The 20,010-nt window shown below is 32.0% G+C and overlaps 1 protein-coding gene across 1 annotated transcript; it reads left to right on the top strand.

The window, feature by feature from the left end:
* The first annotated feature begins 4,087 nt into the window (after positions 1-4,087).
* LOC120083218 (ribosome biogenesis protein BRX1 homolog 1-like) lies at positions 4,088-11,892 on the top strand. The gene is made up of 9 exons (XM_039038877.1): positions 4,088-4,314; positions 4,643-4,876; positions 6,116-6,257; positions 6,673-6,751; positions 6,858-6,982; positions 8,657-8,758; positions 10,556-10,624; positions 10,709-10,807; positions 11,549-11,892. Exons 2-9 carry the CDS (start codon positions 4,674-4,676, stop codon positions 11,678-11,680), a joined length of 951 nt encoding a protein of 316 aa, XP_038894805.1. The 5' UTR covers positions 4,088-4,314; positions 4,643-4,673; the 3' UTR covers positions 11,681-11,892.
* The last annotated feature ends 8,118 nt before the right edge of the window (positions 11,893-20,010 follow it).

Here is a 20,010-nt window from a genome sequence, read left to right on the forward strand (position 1 = left end):
ATAGAATTTTTCTCGCATCTTCTCACAACGAGAAGGTGCAAAAGAAAAAAAAATCAGAAGTTTAAAAAGTTTGTCGATAAATTATTTTTTTTTTCTTTTCAACTAGAATGTTTGAGAAAAATTTTAAAATCTTAAAAAATTAGTTGATGTTTCTCACATCTTTTGACAAACAAGAATGAGCGATAAAAGTTAAAAAAAACTTAAAGCCTTGTTTGGTAATCATTTTATTTATTATTATTATGTTTTTAGAAATTAAGCCTATCAACATTACTTCTACCTCCAAATTTTTTCTTTATTATCTACTTTTTACCAATGGTTTAAAAAACCAAACAAATTAAAAAAAATAGATTTCAAAAAGTTGTTTTTACTTTTAAAATTTGGCTTAGAATTCGACCATTATACTTATGAAGGATGCAAATCATTTATAAAAAATGTAGATGAAATAAACTTAATTTTCAAAAAGAAAAACAAAAACCTAAATGGTTACCAAACTGGAGTTTAGAAAAATGAATATTCAATAAATTATTATAAAAATTCAACCAATTTTATTTAGGGGAACGAAAGCGATACTTTTGAGTCTATGTAAGTTTTCTTGCACTTTCCCATTGCGATAAGCTGAGAGAGAAATTTCAGCACATAAAATTTCGAGTCCATGTAAATTTTCTCATACTTTCTTACTGCAAGAAAAAAAATTAACACCTCAAATCTTGCAGTTTTTCGCTATGAGAAGGTTGTAAGAAATATTGCAACACCTCAGATTTGAGTATCTAAAAAATTTCTCATACTTTCTAAAGACTTGTTGTTGCGGGGTTTTTACAATCAAATTCATTTATAAATTTAGATATACACTAACTACTACTACTATTAGATCGAGCATCCGCAAGAAAGCTTGGGATATGTTTCATTAAGTCAACTTTCTAATTAAAGTTGTAAATAGAGGATTTTGGGTGAATATAGATATAAAGTGCGAAAAATCTGATAAAGGGTAAATATAACTTTAGATTGGATTATCTTGTCTAGGAGCAATGGAAAAGATAAACATACATTTGATTTACATGCACATAGCGACTTGCTCAATTAACTCGTTTGCGTCGCAAACTGCCAACTCATTGGAAAAGTCAAACAAGCATCCAAAACATCAATTAAGACCAATGCCCTAATTAAACTAAATGTCTATATCCTATTGGGGTCGATAACAACCATATAGGTTTAAAATAATTGCATTAAGATTAAGAGTTCCGTTGTGACGAGTAATTAATTGGATAGCCTAATTAAATAACTGATTTATTCCTTGAACCTAGATTGAAAATGTATAGAAGATCTATGGGTAGCCAATATTTCTATCACACATAGATTCAACCTTTACTATTTAGGTGATTTAAGCCAAGATGAAATAAAGGAGATAACTAATAGAGTTTGGACTTAGAATTCAGATTACCAATAACAGGGAATGATCACAAAATGCATCTATTATTGAATGATGAAGTGATCAACATAATGAGTTTATATAGAAGACTCATTATGAAAAGAGAATAAACAATACAACAACTACTTAACATAATTCCTAGAGTTGATGAAATTGGTTGCAATAAATATAATAAACTTAATGAGCTCTCTTGATAATAATGTTCAAGCCCAAATCTATAGCTAAAGATATACATAAGTAGGTAGAGGTGTCAATCCATTCACAAAACTGTTGCAATGCATGCCTTGAGTCTATTATTTGGCAATTCGAACGACAAAGTATGAGTGTAAAATTCTAAGTTATTTACGTATTTTATACTTTCGTGTTATTTATATTTATGACCTTAGGGATTAGAGACTGCGCTATATAAACTCTCTAAACCCTATAAGCGTCTGAATTCTGTAATTTTGAATTATTCTCTCTAATAAGATTGTCCTCCCTCTATCGGTAGACGTAGCTAACACATTGTTAGTGAATTATGTAAATCTATATGTTGATTGATGTGCAAGAAAAATTTTTACCCCTAAAATTTGAGTTTATATAAATTTTCTTGCACTATTTCACTGTAAGAAAAATTCCAACATCATAAATTTTGAGTATATATAAATTTTATCGCACTTTCTTGCGATGAGAAATTGTAAGAAAAATTCAAGCACCTCAAGTTTTGAATTTACACAAATTTTTTGTATTGCGTGAAAATTTCGAGAACCTCAAATTTTGAGTTTGTGTAATTTTTCTTGCTGATGATTTTTTTTTTCGCACAAGAAGATGTAAGAAAAAATCCATAACCCGATTTGAATTTATATCTTTTAGTTTTAGTGGTATAGGTAGGTCCATTAAACAATTGAGAAAATTTTAGTACGCAAACTATTTGTTGATAGATTTTTTTTTCCATGCGAAAATGTGAGAAAAAATCCAACATGTTGAAAATAAAGTGTTACAATTTTTCTTGTTACGAGAAGATGGGAGAAAAAAACCAAAATTGTGGAAAAATGTTTCTAACATGGTGTGAGGAAAAACCCATTACAAAAGATATAAAAAAATGAAGTTGAAAAAAAATGTTACAATTAAGTTAAAGTGAGAAAACTCAAAACAACAATTTTGTAATAAAAAAACTAGGTAAGTTGCACAAAATATACGAAATTGGATTGGAAAAATATCGAAAGAAAATTAAATAAGAAAACCCAAAATCTGTAACACATGAAAAAAAAATTCTATGTAAGTTGAAAAAAAAAAAAAAAAAAAACTAAAAAACATCTTAAATATCTTTAACCCTAGTTTTCTTGAGAAATTTGTATGGTCGTTTTTAGAGGTTTAAATGAAATTTGGTCCAAGGTTTGTAATCAAATGAAAATGACTTTTTACTTACATTAGTCGTTGATGATGGTTGACGCTCAACATTTGTCATGTTCCTTCCTCCTATTTATTGACTAAAATTTTAAACTCGATTCTTCTCCTCGCGACATGATTCTTCCTCTCAGTTCTATATCTCAAATTCACGCTCCTCTCCGATTTCCATATTCTTAATTCCTCTTTCTTTTCAAAGAAAAGTCATTTTTTGACTCTAGAGAGAAAAGATACTGCTACTTGATTATGGAGAGAGGGAGAGAGATGCAAGATGAAGGAAAAAAAGAGTTGCAAAACAAGGAAAAAATAGAAAGAACAAAATGGAAGGAGACTTTATTATTAAAAAAAAAATAGAAGGGAAAAAATGGAAGAATAACGTTTTTTTTTTCTAAAAAAAAATTGCGAATCAAAGAGGAAGGATGAAGAAATGAGATGAAGGAGGAAAGGCACGAGGAAAAAAAGAAGAATGAGGCTTTAATAAAAAAAAATTGCAAATCAAAGAAGCATGATAAATAAGAAAGAAGTGAGAGGCAAGAGGGAGATAGAAGAAGAGGTTTTAATTAAAAAAATTGCAAATCAAAGAAGGAGGAAGGAGGAAAAACAAGATGAAGTAGCGAGAGACGAGAGGAAGAAACAAGATCCACATTTGAGCGTCAATCCGTTCGTGAGTTGAATCAATAATTTCATAGCACACTTGCATCGACAGAAAACTAAATTTCATATGATTTCAAATCTTGAGCCAAATTTCGTTTCGCTCTTAACAAGGGTCATCTCTATAAATTTCTCCATTTTCGGGACTTTTTTTTTTGGCAATTTCCCGTAACATTTATATTTTTTGGGACAAACTATTTTTTTAGTCCCTGAGTTTGGAAGAATAAGTGCATGTAGTCCCTGAGTTTTTAAAATCTATTCTTAAAACATTGGGAACTAAAATGATACGTTTTTTAAACTCAAGGACTAAATGCACTTATTCTAAAAAGTCATGGATTAAAAGGGTAATAATTTCTAATTTACTAGTAAATAATTTTAAAGAAAAGGGATAATCTTTAATTTAAAATAATAATAAAAAATTAATGTGGGTACTTTTTAAACTTATTTTTAAGAATTTAGGACTTAAAAGGTATATTTTAAACATAAAGAGACCAAATAAACCTATTTTAAAATACTCGAGAATTTTTCAAAATTCAAGGACTAAAATGGTAATTTTCTGATTTTGTTTTTCTTTTCTTTAACCATCCGCATCCGTTTTAAAAAAAAACCATCCGTATCCTTTATATTTCTTTCTAAACCCTACTTAAAGTTCATCCGCCATCGCACGCAGCATTCTGAGCTGCCGCAGTCCGTCTCCGGAAGAAGTAGCCGCTGCTCACTCCTTCACTCTCACACTCTCTCGCCTCTCCGAGTAACTCATCTCTGTTGTTTTTCTCTCTCAGAAACTGAAACTGTGGTTAGGCCCTCTAACCCTCGCCGTGGGTGAGTTCGCGCCGCCGCTCAATTTTCAGGTTGGAAGGTTTTCATTTCTGTCTTGTTTCGTTGATTCATGTTGGCTTATTTAGTTTAGCTGTTTTTTTTTTTTTTTTTTTGGTTGTTGATTTATTCTTCAACCGTTGTTAACCCAGTCCAAATGAAACCGTAAAACTAAGAACGTATGCGTCACAGAAAACTAAGAATGTATTTGTACTTTTTGTAATATGTTATCCAAACGTATGGAATGATTTCAAATTAGAATCCTCCTCTTAGTTCCTTTTCCCTTTTTAGTTAGTGGGTTCTCTCTTTCTCTCTCCTTTTCAATCTTTACATATTTCTTTAACCTCCCTTACTTGATTTTAGGTGTAGTATTTCTGAAGGGGTGATATTCTCAATGGTGAAGAAGAGAAAGCATAGTGAGACTTTGCCAGCAGAATCGGTCAAGAAGGATGATGCTGCCCTTGAGAGACCCAAGCGGACGCTCATGGGTTGGAAAGACAAAGAAGTCTCAAAAGAGAGTGATTCTGGTTCTGATCATGCTATTTTTCGAAATAAAGAGAAAGTTCTTGTTACTTGTTCCCGTCGAATCAATTTTAGGTACGAAAAGGCTCAGGCAGGACAATTTTATGCATACTTACATTCCGAACATGTTCACTTGAATTAAGTCAGGTGCTTATAGTTTCATTTTGTTTTATGATAAGAAGCAACATTATTTTATTATATTTTCTCTTCTGGTACAATCCGTCCTGATGTTCTATACTTAGCGATAAAGTAATCTTTAACTCAATTATTAATTTAATAATATGATTGGTGATGTTGAAGGAAGGAAGAATTGCCAAAGTCCTTGGAACTATATTTCTAAAACCATAACTTTGAAGAAATTTCTAGGTGAAAGTTGGATTAGGTACATGCGTGTAGTTTGGAGGGAGATGTGGTTAAAGGATCAATTATTAATGAAGAAATTTTCTACTCTCTTTGTTTGTTTCTCAACCAAAAGACATCCGGTAAGGGATATGACTTAAGAAAAACTGATATATAGATTAATTATAACAATGAGACCGCTATAAAATTTAGAAGCTAATAAATATAGAGAGTTTATGGTCTTACACAGTGGTGTAATCGTTTGTAGGATAGAGGACATGAAAGTATGGGAAGTTGGATCTTTGGGATTGTTTTCAATTAAAGCTTGCAGGTTTTATAGGAAGTGTTAAATAAGAAATTTCTTGATTGAATTGGAAGGTCTTTTACCAAAGAAGATAGTTTTTTTTTTTCTGCTAGTCTACTTGTTTTGAGTATATATACAGCTGATAGGATGCAAAAGAGAAGCCTTGATGGTGATTTTTCCGTTGAGTTCAGGTACTTTGTGTAGAAAATCCGAAGACAATGTTTAGTATTTATTGTAATTGTACTTTGTAATATGAAGTTATGGCACTCTTTAAGTGGAGTATTGATTTCCCTGCAAGAAGAACATGGTTCAATGCAGTGTGGAGAAGGTTTGAGAGAAAAAAAAAAAAAAAAAAGAAAGAAGAAAGAATGATTTCCATGTATCGAAGCTTTTTATGGCTAAGTGATTAGAAAGAAATAGTTATAGGATATCTAATGGTAAGTATAGACATTTTGAAGAAGCCTATTGATTTGGAAAAATTTCAATGTTCCTCTTGGTCTCCACACCTTTCCACAAATATTTAGTTGAAATAAGTTGGTGTAGCATTTTGTAAAATCCATTAAGACTTATACAGGGTTTGGTAGTTTGTGATATAACTTTTCACTCATCAATAAAAAGTTTTTCTTCCTTTTGAATAACTGACAATTTTACTAACCTTTGTGATTGATTAGGTATCGACATTTGATGTTGAATATAGTATCACTTTTGCCACATTGTAAGAAGGATAACAAGGTGGAGTCGAGGTCCAGCAAGGGTGCGACACTGAATGAGCTAGTTGAGCTCAAGGGATGTTCTTCCAGCCTATTTTTTGAGGTTAGAACTTTTTGTTTTGCACCCCGCCATGTCTAAACTTGGAATTTAATTCATAATCTGGAATTTGTATAGTACAAGGTAAGATGATAACTTTTTTGGTGTAAGGATGCATTAAATTTTCTTTTTTCGTTCTATTATTATCCTATATTCCTTTTCATTATGTTTATAGATTGTGATCACATTTTGTTTTTTCACTCGTTCTGTAACAATGATTTTGAATTCAATTTGTGTACTTGATTCTAAAGGGTCTTTTTGTCCCCTGGATTTTGGTCTTGCACAGTTGAATTAATAATTTTATTTTGAACTCTTATTGCAAGATTTTTCAGTTATTTTCCCTTTTTCTTTCTTCTGTTATTTTTCTTACATTTTATCACTCAGTTTACTTCTTGATTGATCTGTTTGTCTCTACTTCCAGTGTAGAAAACATAAAGATCTCTATTTATGGATGGCAAAGTGTCCTAGTGGACCATCTGTGAAGTTTTTAGTTAATGCCGGTAATTTTAATGTGCAACCAAATCTTATTACTTGATTTTGTGCCTAAAAATATACTGGGTCTCTTAACTAAATACAGTTGGCTTACTTTTCTATTTTTGTTTTCAGTGCATACAATGGAAGAATTGAAGCTTACAGGGAACCACCTGAAAGGTTCTCGTCCAATTTTGACATTCTCATCAAATTTTGATAAAGATGTCCACTGGAAACTTCTGAAGGAAATAATTGTTCAGGTAGCAATATATCTTTTTAAAGTAACTGTTTTTTTGTAACTATTTTTCATTTTTTGGTCAAAGGAAACATATTTTATTGATGTAGGAAAGGGGAAAAGGAGTAAAAAATCGAAACACGAGAAATGTGGATTATAAGAAAATTTGCCAATTTGTTAGTAAAGAGTAAAGACTAAATTTAAGATTTATTGAAAATACAAGGACTTAAATTGGATACATGAAAGTACAAGGACTAAAATTGAACCAAAGTATAGGGACCAAAATGATATTTTAACCCAAAAAGGAAAAAAAAAAAGGTCTCTTGGCTAAATGGTTTTGGTGCTTTTCCCTTGAGATTGAATCTTTGTGGTGTAGGATTATTGTTGGTAAACAATGCCCCTATCCTTTTGAATGGGTGTCCAAAGGGGTTAAAAGACACACACAGGAACCTTTGAAAAGATATTTCTCGAGTTCCCATCCTTCTCCCATCTAGTTCGTTGTGTGGAGGGGGAAGATAAGGAGATGTATTTTTGGAAAGATTAGTGGGTGGGTGGGGGATTGGCCCCTTTGCTTTGTGTTTCCTTGTTTATATCATTTGTCTTCTTTTAAAAATCGTTGAGTCTCTGATTTCTTTATTTGGTTAGGGAGCTTAGTGTCTTTCTCCTTTTGTTTGCATCCTTTGTTGTTCAAAGAGAAATGATGGAGGTAGCCTCTCTTTTGTCTTTGCTTGAAGAATCCAATTTAGTCTTTTGGGACTTCATGTTAGTGTTTGGAGTCCTAATTCTCTTGCTCTTGTTCGATTGTTGTTGGATCCCTCTTCGCTAGCGAGTTGATCTTTGATTTGCTCTCGATGATTAGGATCTCTAATAAAGTTAAAGTTTTTTACCTAACAAGTTTTACAATACTATGGATAGGCTTTTGAGAAAGATGTGCCCGTTAATGGGATCTCTCTCTCTCTCTCTCTCCTGGAAGGTGGAGGAAAACCTGGATCACCTATTCTGGAGTTGTTAGTTTGCGAGATTTGTGTGGAAGTATTTCTTTCAAGAGTTTGATCTTGTGTTAGTTCACTAGAGAGATGTTTGTGTGACGATTGAGTAGTTCCTCCTCCATTTGCCTTTCAGAAGGTCACTTCTTGTGGTTTGTTGGGGTGTATGCTTTGGTTCTAGGATATTTTGTGGAGACAAACAGTAGTGTGGAGCCCTAGTGATGGTTGGTCCTTAGTGAGGTGCCATGGTTCTCTTTGGGCTTTGCTCTCAAAGATTTTTTGTATTTTTTCTCTAGGTTTCATTTTCCTTAATTGAAAACTCTTTCTCTAGTGGGCGTTTTCTTATATGCCCTTGTATTATTTCAGTTTCTTTAGGATGAATTTTTATAAAAAGAAAAAGGAAATTGTAAATGCACATCGTTCATGTAATAATACTGTGGCATAAGAATATGGATTAATCAATACTTGTGTTTGATTTCACATTTTTATGCTGGTGCCTTAATACTGTCAATTTTTTTTTTTTTTGCTGCCTTTATTTATTTTCTGATTAGGGTGGCCATATTAGTTTGATTTGCTGCGCATTTACTATGCAGTGAAAAGTAATTGTAAACCCTAGTTATTTCTCCAAATAATAGTCATTTTTCCTACAAATTCAATGCTGTCTCATTTTAATTTGTCATATCATAATTTTATCTTACCTATCTTTCCCTCAGATTTTTGGAACTCCGAAGGAGCATCGGCATTCTAAACCATACCATGATCATGTATTTGTTTTCTCCATTGTAGATGACCATATATGGTTCCGAAATTACCAGGTATGCTTTATTTATATTCTACTTGTTACAGAATTTAATGCTCCCAATCGTGGGTAGCATCCAAATGCACAATTTCCACTTGACACCCAGATTATAATGGACGCAGTCCTTTCTTTTAAATGTTTTCTCACCGCTTAAGTGGAAGATGAAAGTAAAGAATGGATTCTATTCTCTGTGTCAGGCAAAGACATTGGAAGGAATTTTAGGAAGGAGTTTAGTTATAAATATAAAATATTTGTTATGATGTCGATGGTTACAGACTAACAATTCAGAGGAGGACTAAGTTAAGAGCTTGGCCATGAGCCCATCTTGGAGCCGCAGTAAGATGCCAAGACCTCTTGTGAAGAGTCACAATTATTGTCCAATAGCCTAGACTTCTTCTTCTTCTTCTTCTTTTTTTTATTTTATTTTATTATTATTATTATTGTTATTGATATTGAGACCAGGAACGGTGGAACAGATGAGAATGAGATAAGGTTTCCTTTTCAAATATCTCGAGAAACTTTGAATCCACTTCTTGGTTTGCTGTTGGTTTTCACCTAGGAAATTCTAATCTACCTTGTCCAAAGCTTTTCTGGCCAACCTTCAAAACTATGCCTTTTTTTGTTCTCCCTCTTTCTCTCCCACATAAGCTCCTTAGTTATCAGGCAAACATCGACAATTTGTCTACAGTAAGCTCGGTGAGCTAATTTCTTACTTATTAATTTCAAATATATCTCACGCTCTTGTATTCTTTCATTCTTTCTCAATGAAAGTTACTGATTTTATCCCCAAAAAAAAAAAAAAAAAAAAGGCCGTGAGATATATCTGAATTCAACTAGTTACAAGGAAAGGGTGGGGACAAGAAAAGAAACAATTAATTTTCTTGTGGTAGGTTATGCATGGAGGAGTGAACTAACATAACACTTTGGATCAGATATTAGCCAGGGAGTCCTCTTTTGTTGGGTTTCTTTGTTGGATTCTTTGCAATGGGCAGCAGAAGTCGTAGATAATTTACCCTAGCTGTGATTTTGCCTAGGCTGTGAAGTTGTTTCTTTGGGACGCTCAATTTTTGTTTTGCTAGTTTTTAGAGTTGTAAAGAGACTTTTGTGGTGCTTCTTCTTTACTTGGTTTTTGTGAAAAAGGGTTGTTTTCGTGATAGGTTGGGATTTGTTATATTTTTTGAGGTTTTTGGTGTGAGAAATAGTAAAATCTTTTGGGGTTGGAGAGTTCTTACAGCGACATTTTGGTCCTAGTTAGATTCCACATTTTCTTTTTTGAGCTTCGATGGCAAGGTGTTTTTGTAATTACTCGCCAGGCCTTATTTTATTGAATTGCAGCCCTTTTCTGTAGTTTTTTGCTTGGCTACCCATTCTTTCGTGGGCTTCTCTTTTGGTATGTCCTTGTATTATTTTTATTTTATTTTCTGTTTATGATATAAGTAGGAAGGCTCTAGCTTCAAATGTAATGACCAAGGTTTCGTTGAGACAATGAACTGGGGTAGAAGAAGGAAAAAAATGCTTGATTTTTGGAGGAATAGTTTTTGGAGAGTCCAGGTTTCTCGAGGTGGTTGGGATCTTTTCATTTTTTTTTTTCATATGTCAATAGCTCTTTCTATTAATTTTTAGTTCAATTTCCAGTACCTATCAGGCTCTTTGGTCCATTTCCGTATAATTGTTATCCTTAAATTATTTGTTTACTTTTTCACTTACTGTTGGTATATTTGTTCTTTTTGGAGTTTGTGTGGGTGTGACATATTCCCCAACTAACCATCTTTTTAGTGATATGGCTTTTGTTTTCTTTGTTTGGTGTGATCAGATAGCTGTTCCACATAATGAGTCAGATAAAGTAGCTCGAGGAGGACTAGACAAAATGACTCTCATTGAGGTTATTAAATTTCCTCTTCCTGCTTAGTTTATAATTGAGTTTTCATGAATTTTTGGTTTGACTTCAAAGATCTGTATCTTACAGGTTGGCCCCCGATTTTGTTTGAATCCAATCAAGATATTTGGTGGGAGTTTTGGAGGTCCAACCCTATATGAGAACCCCCTTTATGTATCACCAAACCAGGTTAGATGACTCAACTTTTTTATCATTTGGGATTACACTCCTTCGCTATTCCCTTTTAAACCTGCATTCCAGCATAATATCTGAGAGAGTACTTTTGCATCACTTATAAAGAAACGAAAACCACATTGAGGAGGCATTAGCAGCTATGTTTTTATGGTTTCTCAACTCTAAAATCATGTTTACAAGAGAATAAAAGTATCAGATTTACAGAAAAATAAGAATGTCATTGCTAAGGCCGAGTATTTCATTATCTTTTTCAATTCAAGTTTCTTTGAGAAACAATCTGCTCACCTAATTTATTATTATGCTTTTAAAATCTTGTTTTTATTCATGGTTGAAAACGTTGGATTGGCCTAGTGGTAAAAAAAGACAATGAGTTCTATAAGATACTTAGAGAGAATGAGTTCAATACATGATGATCACCTATCTGAGATTTAATATCCTGAGTTTCGACATTCAAATGTCATAGGGTCAGATGGGCTGACCTATGAGATTAGTTGAGGTTGCGTAAGCTGATCTGGACACTTAATAGATATAAACGAAAATATGGTTGAGAACTTGGAATTGGAATATTCAGAACAGTTGCTCATACAATACAAATTGCAATCGAGCAATTTAGAGTTCAATAGATGAATACTTGTGATTGTGATCTACCAACAGTCAGAACGAAGTTCTATGTTTTGAACTTTTAACAATAGACATAGACAGACTACTTGCTCATGTTTTTCCATGTCTCCCTAGATTCGAGCGTTGGAGAAGAAACAGAAGGCTGGGAAATACTCAAAGAAAGTTAAAGCGAAAACGAGGAGGAAGATGCATGAGTTATCGAATCCATTGGAACCGGACGAGTTTGCCGACATGTGGAAGGAATAGATCTTTCAATGGACTTCATTTTTGTCTAGAATTAATTACATTTCCTTACCTACCAAGGAAATGAGAATTTGTTCTATAATACTATTGTTATCTATAAGTGCAAATTTTGGCCTTGTTATTTATTAAACCTCGAATTCTTTTTCTGTATGTTTAGTGTTTCTTAGAGTTAAATACTTTATATATATGATAATACCAGGTAAAATATTATCTCATATTTATTTTTAATTTTTAAGGAATAGTTTGAAAAGAAAAGGCACAGTTCAATTTAGATCATTTTGTGATTTTACGAAATTATGAATAAGATTATGCAATTTAGCTTTAATGTTTAGGGAAAAATCAATTTATATCCCTAAATTTTTTAGTTGTATTAATTAAAATTCTTAATTAATAGTTATATCAATTTTGAAGCAGGAATTATTATAAGTGGATTAAATTTCACTTGATTTTTTTTTTAAAATATTAATGTATAACTTTTCACATTGTATAAGATTCATCAAATGCAACGGTTAATGTAAATTAAAGAAAAATGTAAGGATAAAATATGGTTTATTTCTATTAAATTTGAAATATTTCTTATATGCTCGTGTAATTACCTACTTCTTAGGTCCTACTATTTCTCTAATGGATAGCTTGCTTATGGTCTTATCATAAATAAATCTCTCGAGTGAATGAGAGAAAGGGGTTCATTGTTCGTGACTCGTAATCAGTAAACAACTCATATACTCACTCTAAGGACGAGAACATTAAATTTCATCTTGTATAACTATGTTCCTAGTTCCATACTTGGAAAAATCTCCAAAATGATAGGTTCATTGAGTCAGTGAGTTGGATCATTCTTACCTATACAAATCAAAGGACTGTTCTCTTAGATAGAAGTTCATAAATCACTCAGGATTAAGGTCGAGGTAGGTATAGTGATCCTATGAAATGTTAATCTCTTTTGTCAATGGTGTTATAAAGAAAAATTAATCCTTTCGCGGTTCGGTATAGGATACCCCTACTCACATGCCTCCACGTGAACGATTTAGATCAAATCGTCTGTAAGACTTATAACTCTTGTAACATTTAGAAAGTGGGTCGTATTCGTAGTGTCATTAAGATAAAACACCAAACCTTATTCATACTACAAACTATTTAGGTTATTACTTGAACATGACCCCTTTGTATCTCTACCACATACTGTTCGTGTTACATAAAATAACCTTTGATATTTCTTTAATAGATAATTGCATATATAAAGTAATAAACTATTTTCAAATAACTTAATAACTACGAGGCTTTAGAACATACATCCCAACATCCCCATGGTGTAGCTAAGGAGCAATTCAATTTACGAGCCTTCCCGTTCTCTCTGAAGGATGACACGAGGGACTGGTTATATTATCTGCTACTAGGGTGCATCACCGCTTAGACTGACTGAAAAAGAAGTTCTTGGAAAATTCTTCCCACCATCTTCGTGCCACCAAATCAAAAAGGAGATATACAGCATTCTGTAGGGGCATGGATGATAATTTGTATTTATACAAGTTATTGTCTCTTAAAGTTAGAATATTTAGAAGTTTTTTATGAGAAAAGCAATGAATCATAGAAAAATAGAGCAAAATTACTTTCCAATGCATTTACCAAGTTTAGCCTAAGTGGAAATTATCGCTGAGGTGTTTATTATGCAGGAATACAGAAAAAAAAAACGCAGAAGAGGAGTGATGCGCTGGAGCCAAAGAGAGGCCTTGCAGACAAATATTTCGTTAGTTCATTGGTTTTAGTCCAAGTAGGAGCTTGTTGGGTTGTATATCCTAAAACTCGCAGGTTATAATATTAAATAGATTCTATTTGCAATAAAGATGTTATTGAGGTTTATTCATTGAAATTGTTATTGAATATGTAAATTGCACTTGTAAAGATTAAATCCAATAAACTAACGAACCCCTCGCTATAGCATGAATACTTGAACTTTACATGGAGACATAAAAGAGGATCAAGTTTGAGTATATATCCAAAATGGTCTATTAGTATAAGGATAGGGTTGGGTACTTTATCCTGGGGAAACTTTGAATGCGGCTCGCTTTGTATTTGATGCAAACGATGTGATCTCAAAATTGTTCATGTGGAAACATGTGAGTGGAGGCATCCTATGCAAAAGATGTTTACATAAGAGTGGACCACAGAATAGTCACTTTTTTTTTATAACAACCCTTTACTGTTGAAACTAACTCTTTCAATTTGATGATCTAAGGTAACTCGATCTCAATCCTGAGCTAACTATGAACTCCTGTTTATTTGGAATTATTCTTTAGTCTGCATGGGTGAGAATGATTCAATGACACTGCTCAATAAGCCTCCCATTTTAAGGTAAGACTGGGAAGATAGTTGAGAACACAGTCATGCAGGATGGAATTCACTCCTATCTAATTTTTGGGTTAGTAGATAGTTTCTCCCTTAAGTACTGACTCCTAGTCTTGAACAAGGGGCATCGCCCTCTGAGAGACTTGGTTTATTGGTAGGACTATAAACCAATTGTTTATTAACAGATTAGTGGAAACTTAAGGAGCAAGATGTATTATAGGAGTAAAACGGTAATTTTGACCCAATTGTTAATACGAACAACCTGTGAAGGATCGACTTACTGATCATGGTTAAATCAAGTGGACAAAAATATATTTACTGTGAGGAGAGTGCAGCTACTAGACTTTAATGGAGTGACCCGATAGCTAACGAGTGTTGATTAATTCGATTAAAAGTGTTTAGTCAATTAATCTCGAATCGTTGGAGCTCACAATCTATAGGTACATTAAGTCCCCCTACTAACTCACAAACGAATTAAACTTAATAGCATGATGAGGGATTTTGAAATGTTCAAATTCGAATTACGAAAAATATTAATTATATATGATATGATTCTACGTTTAATTATCGAATTAAATGAATTTGGAATATTGAAAAATATTTAAATATGATTTAAATATTAAAAATATGAATAGGGACTCATGTTAAGAATTGGTGTTTAATTAATTTAATTAATACTAAGAACTAATTTAATTTAAAATTAATTATTAAATTTATTTTGTTTAAAATTTATTTATTTAATATTAATATTGAATTAATATTTAATAAAATTATTCTTTTTAATTTGATTTCAAAAATTGACAATCGTTTTTTAATTAAAATTCATTTTTTAATGAAAAAAACAAACATTTAGTGGGTTTTTCCCACTTAAGACACCATGATATTCCACTAATTTTTTTTTTAGTTTTGGTGTTATTTTCTCATAAATTTGTATTGCATGCTTAATTTGTTTAAAAACAAAAAATCAATTAACAGAATTTGAAATTGAGAGAAAATTGTTTTCTCCAAATGTATGACACCAAAAACTGAAAATCTCTCTATATTTCCCACAAATTCATACTCATTTGGATTCCACTATCCAATCTAAGGGCTTAGAGGATGGTAGAGAAGATCAAGTGATGATCTACTAGCATTTGAAAGTGAAGATTACGACTGAACATGGAAAAATTTGAAGAGTTCTTTATATTAAAGATATTATAATTTCTGAAACCTTATTAAACATGCATGCTTGTTTGCTCAAATTAATGTAGTTAAAGTGCTTAATAATTATGTTTTCTTCTGTTTATTGTATGCTAACTCCATTAGAACCTCTCCACGAAAGAGTTGTTGCAGGGCCCCTTGGTAGAATGAACTCCTCTTGTGAACTTCATTCTCTTGGACTTCCCAAGTACACAATGTTCCCAAAAACTTAGTCTTTTAGTGCCTCTAGATTGTATCAAACCTTGCTTTAAGAATTCATTCAAACCTCTTTCACTAATACGTGAAAGTCTTCGATGTCACAATTCAAATTCACTGTCATTTTTAGTTTCTGATAGTAGGGCATACTTAGAATGATTAACCTTCTTCAAAACATTTAGTCCATCAATTTTCTTTCTAACAAGGATTGTCCTCCCCTGTTTCTCTATCTTTAAATCATTTATTTCTCCAATGAATTTACAGCCCTGGTCATCAAGCATGCTTAAAGAAATGAGATTTTTCTGAAGTTTTGGAACATGCCTAACATCTCTTAAAAGTACTTCCCTGCTATCTAAGAGTTTTAGTAACACTGAATCTCTACCAATGATCTCACACTCATTGTTATTCTCCATGTAAACTGAGTCCCCTTCCTCTGATTTGTAATCAACAATCAGCTCCTTTTGAAAGTCATATGATAGGTACATCCTGAGTCTAAGACCCATTCTCCTTTCTTAGTTTCAGAGTCTGACTTTCTTATTTGCAACTGCAGGAACCTCAATGTAATAAGTTTCTCTCTAGCAGGCCTTTGATTTCTCCCATGCTGCCTTGACTTCCTTTGATCATCACTTTTGAAGTTTCTATTTCTGGTTGAATCATCTCTACCATATGGCTTATATCTTCTGTTATCATCTCTTCTCTGATGTTTTCCCCTTTTTGGGCAATTTCTCTTGAAATGCTCCTCCTTATGGTAGATAAAACATTTCAAGGTTGGCCTTTCTCTATGCACTTCTAATTCTTGTTGAAAAAGCTCTTCTTAAACTGATTCTTGCCTTTAGAAAACTGGGATTCAGCACCACTAGCATTCTTATCTTCTGCTTTCAACTCTAGTTCTCTACTCCTTAGGGTTGTAATGACATTGTCTAATGTCACAGTCTCTTTTCCATACTTCAGAGCTGTTTTTACCTCCTTGAAGGTGTCATGAAGTGAGTTAATCAGAAAGGTAGCCTCACTTTCTGCTCCTAACTTCTCCTCAGATTGATTAAACTCATTTGTAAGCCTCTTGAATTCATCTAGATTTTCATTCAAGGACTTGGAGTGATTCATTTTGAATGAGAAGAGTCTTTCTTGAATGTACAGCTTGTTATAAAGATCCTTTTTGCCGTAGAGAGCCTTTAATTTCTTCCAGACTTCGTATACAGTGTTTTCATTTATGACTTGTCTGAAAACACTGTCAGAAATATTGAGTATTAGAGTTCGATATGCAATTTCTTCTATGTTTTGGTTATCTTCAGCACTTAAAGAGGTAGGCAAAGACTTTGGATCATCCAAAGCTTCGAGGGTCTTTTGTAAGATCAAAAAGGCCTGGACCTTTTTAGTCCATAGTGCAAAATCTCCTACTCCATTGAACTTCTCAATTTAGAATTTAGCAGTGGCCATCTTAAAACCTTCAAGAATCTGACTTGTGCTCTCTCAAGAATTTCACACTGGAGCTGAAGTTTTTGTTCATTTTCTTCAACATTACCCATTTCTTTATTAGATAAATTATTCAAATACCTTTGAAGTTTAGAGAATATTTTTAAAATTAGAACTTTAATTGTTTCAAAACAGACTATTTTATTATTACAATGGAGGCAGTTTATTACCAAGTAAAGAATTATTTTCTATCATTTTCTTCATTGGATGAATTTTACAAAATGAAAATTTAAGGTATGTTTTAATTATCCATAAACTTCTAAAAATTTCATTTTTATCATTAACTAATTGTTTCAAAATAATTATTTTGTTAGTATAAGGAAGATAGTAATGGTAATATGATGTAGTGGATCATATTGACACATACGGTAAGTTTGATTTTCAATTATGCTCTTGAAAAAAATAATAAAAAATTTAAAGTTAAACTTAAAAGAATTGTTAATATAAAAACAATCAATTAGAAATGGTGAATTATAAAACTTGGAAGGTGCAAGAAAATAAACTCATTTTTGAAGTTCCAGAAAAAAAAAGTGATATTTATAATATGTTTGTTATTCTCTATGCAACATTCAGTTTAGTTTAATTAATATTCCCATAGTGAATAAACAATAATCTTAAAAGGTTTATGATGTTGCAATCGTAATCACGATTGAGAATATAAAGCTGTAATATCCACTCTGTTAGGATCCTTCTTTAAGTATAAGAATGGTAAGTAGAGATGTCCAATTTTTTCACGGGAACGGAGATTCCCTAATTAGACGGAAAATGGAAGGAGTAGGAGAAAAAAAATTCTTCGTAAACTAAACGGGGATGGGGATGGGAATGAATTCTCCGTCCCTGCCCTTGCTTCCGTCCCTGCTCCATTCCTCGTCTCCACCCTGATTAGTTTCTACATATTTATTTAGTATAGTTATCTAAAGTTATGTTATTATTATTATTATACAAATATTACATTTAAATTTTAAATTTGATTATTTATTGCGAAAGATAATGAATATGTTTAAATTGAATATTTAAATTTAGATTATATATGTGAATAATTTAATTTATATTTATTTCTTTCTATTAAAAATTTTTAATTAGCCTTTTAAGTCAAAATTTCAGTAATTTATCTTTAAATTCAAATTGTCTTGTAAAAGTAACTATAATAACCAATTTAATGACAAAGTTAATTATTTAATTACAATTTGCTCATATTAGTGATTTAAATTAATTGACTTTTTACAAAAAAAAAAAAAAAAAAAAGTAATGGGAAAAAATTTCCTGCGAGTCGATTTCCACAAATTCCCTGTGGGGAATCCCCGCCCCGATCCCCACGGAAAATTTCACGGGGATGAGGAATGAAATGGGGAGCGGGGAGCGGGGAGCGGGATGGGGAATTGGCATCAACCCTGGACCCGCCCCACCCCATAAACATCTCATAATTGCAGGGTGAGGAATTGAACCATTAAACTTACGATGAGGAGGTCAATCGAATACCACTAATCGAGATCACTTTAGATATTATAATTGTTGTTATTTATCAAACCTTTGCATCAATTGTGCGCTCCTACCATTTTTTATCGTGCCTAAATTCGCAATCTCAATTTACTTTGATGATTAAATTTTGAATTAGAGGAGTAAATAATTTAAAGAGATTACTAGTTTATTTTTTAACTACATCCATTTTTTTTAAAAAAAAGAATTAGTATTAAAATAAAATATAAAAATCGAATTAGTAAATAAAAAAAATGAAATTTTAATTTATGAAAATTATCACAAATAGAAAAAATGTCAAATTATTTATAGGAATAGCAAAAAAAAAAAAAAAACATTGATAAAATTTTATTAACATCTATAAGTTATAGAACTGTATCAGTTTCTATCACTATAGTATCAATGATAAACTTCTATCAGTTTCTATTACTATAATATCAATGATAAACTTCTATCAGTTTCTATCACTAATAGACATTGATAGACTTCTATCAACCTCTATCAATGATAGAATTATATAAATTTTTATTACTGATTCTATCAGTGTCTATCAGTGATAGACTTCTATCACTGATACTATCAACGATAGACTTATATACATTTCTATCACTGATAAACACTGATAGATTTTTATCAACAGAAGACTAAATTTTGTTATTTGTGTAAATAGTTTTCCTTATTTTTCTATTTTGAAAATCTGTTTTTAATTTATAGAACATATTCCATTAAATTGATTAGAAATTTAAAATAACATTTTCGTAATCATATATATTTTATTCCTATTCCAAATAAAGTAAAACACTACCATTGATGTTTTAACGAGGACAATAGATTCCTAGTAAAGATAAGTAGGCAACATTTATTGAAATACCATGACGTTTCTAACTCATTTCTATTACGATTGGTTTTCATTACCTTCGTTACAACTATATTCAAACAGGTGAAACATACTTGACTTTCACGTGACATTAGTAGTGAATGTCTTTGAAGAGAAAAAAAGTGGTATGCAAAAGAGAAACTATGCACATATGTGTGATGCTTGACACACACATTTCAATGCTTAAGTTAGAGAGTGAAAGAGTGTGGAAATTAGGAAATTTCAAAATAAGATTCAAGTTACCTCATATGAAGCTATAATAATGTATTTAAAGAGGTGAATGACCTAGATTGTTCTGATAGGGTTTCGAAATCGCTTTAGGATAATCATACAACCTATCGGACTAAGGGGTGTACCTTGTTTTGAGTTTGGTTAGGGTCGGCCTCAACCAGGCTAAGGCTGAGCATCTTCTCCTAAGCCTATTTTAGTCATAGGGTGATGCTTTGGGTCGGAACATGTGTGAGATATGTCCCACTAGGCCAAGGTTAAATACATTAATTTGGGTTTTGAAACAAACAAACTCTCTCCCCTAGGCTCTATCCTTCTACCCTTGACCATATTGCTTTTATTTTTATTTTATGTCGATTATATCCTTTGGTCTAAGATCACCAATAACAACAAATTATTTCACAACTAGACAAAGAGGCCTAATTGTAAATTATATCTACTTTTACCCTCAAATTTAAGCACAAATTTCATAAAGGAAGAGAGGTAGCAACAATGAAAGATCATGAGAATTAGCAATAGAAATACAGTGAATGGAGCA

This window comes from Benincasa hispida, chromosome 8 (assembly GCF_009727055.1).
Source record: "Benincasa hispida cultivar B227 chromosome 8, ASM972705v1, whole genome shotgun sequence".
Taxonomy (NCBI): Eukaryota; Viridiplantae; Streptophyta; class Magnoliopsida; order Cucurbitales; family Cucurbitaceae; genus Benincasa; species Benincasa hispida.

Coding starts and splice junctions, on each gene's coding strand:
- LOC120083218 (XM_039038877.1), top strand. CDS start 4,674: ATGGTGAAGAAGAGAAAGCATAGTGAGACTTTGCCAGCAGAATCGGTC. Junction 6,752..6,857: donor GAAGTTTTTAGTTAATGCCG/GTAATTTTAATG, acceptor TTTTGTTTTCAG/TGCATACAATGGAAGAATTG. Junction 8,759..10,555: donor TATGGTTCCGAAATTACCAG/GTATGCTTTATT, acceptor TGGTGTGATCAG/ATAGCTGTTCCACATAATGA.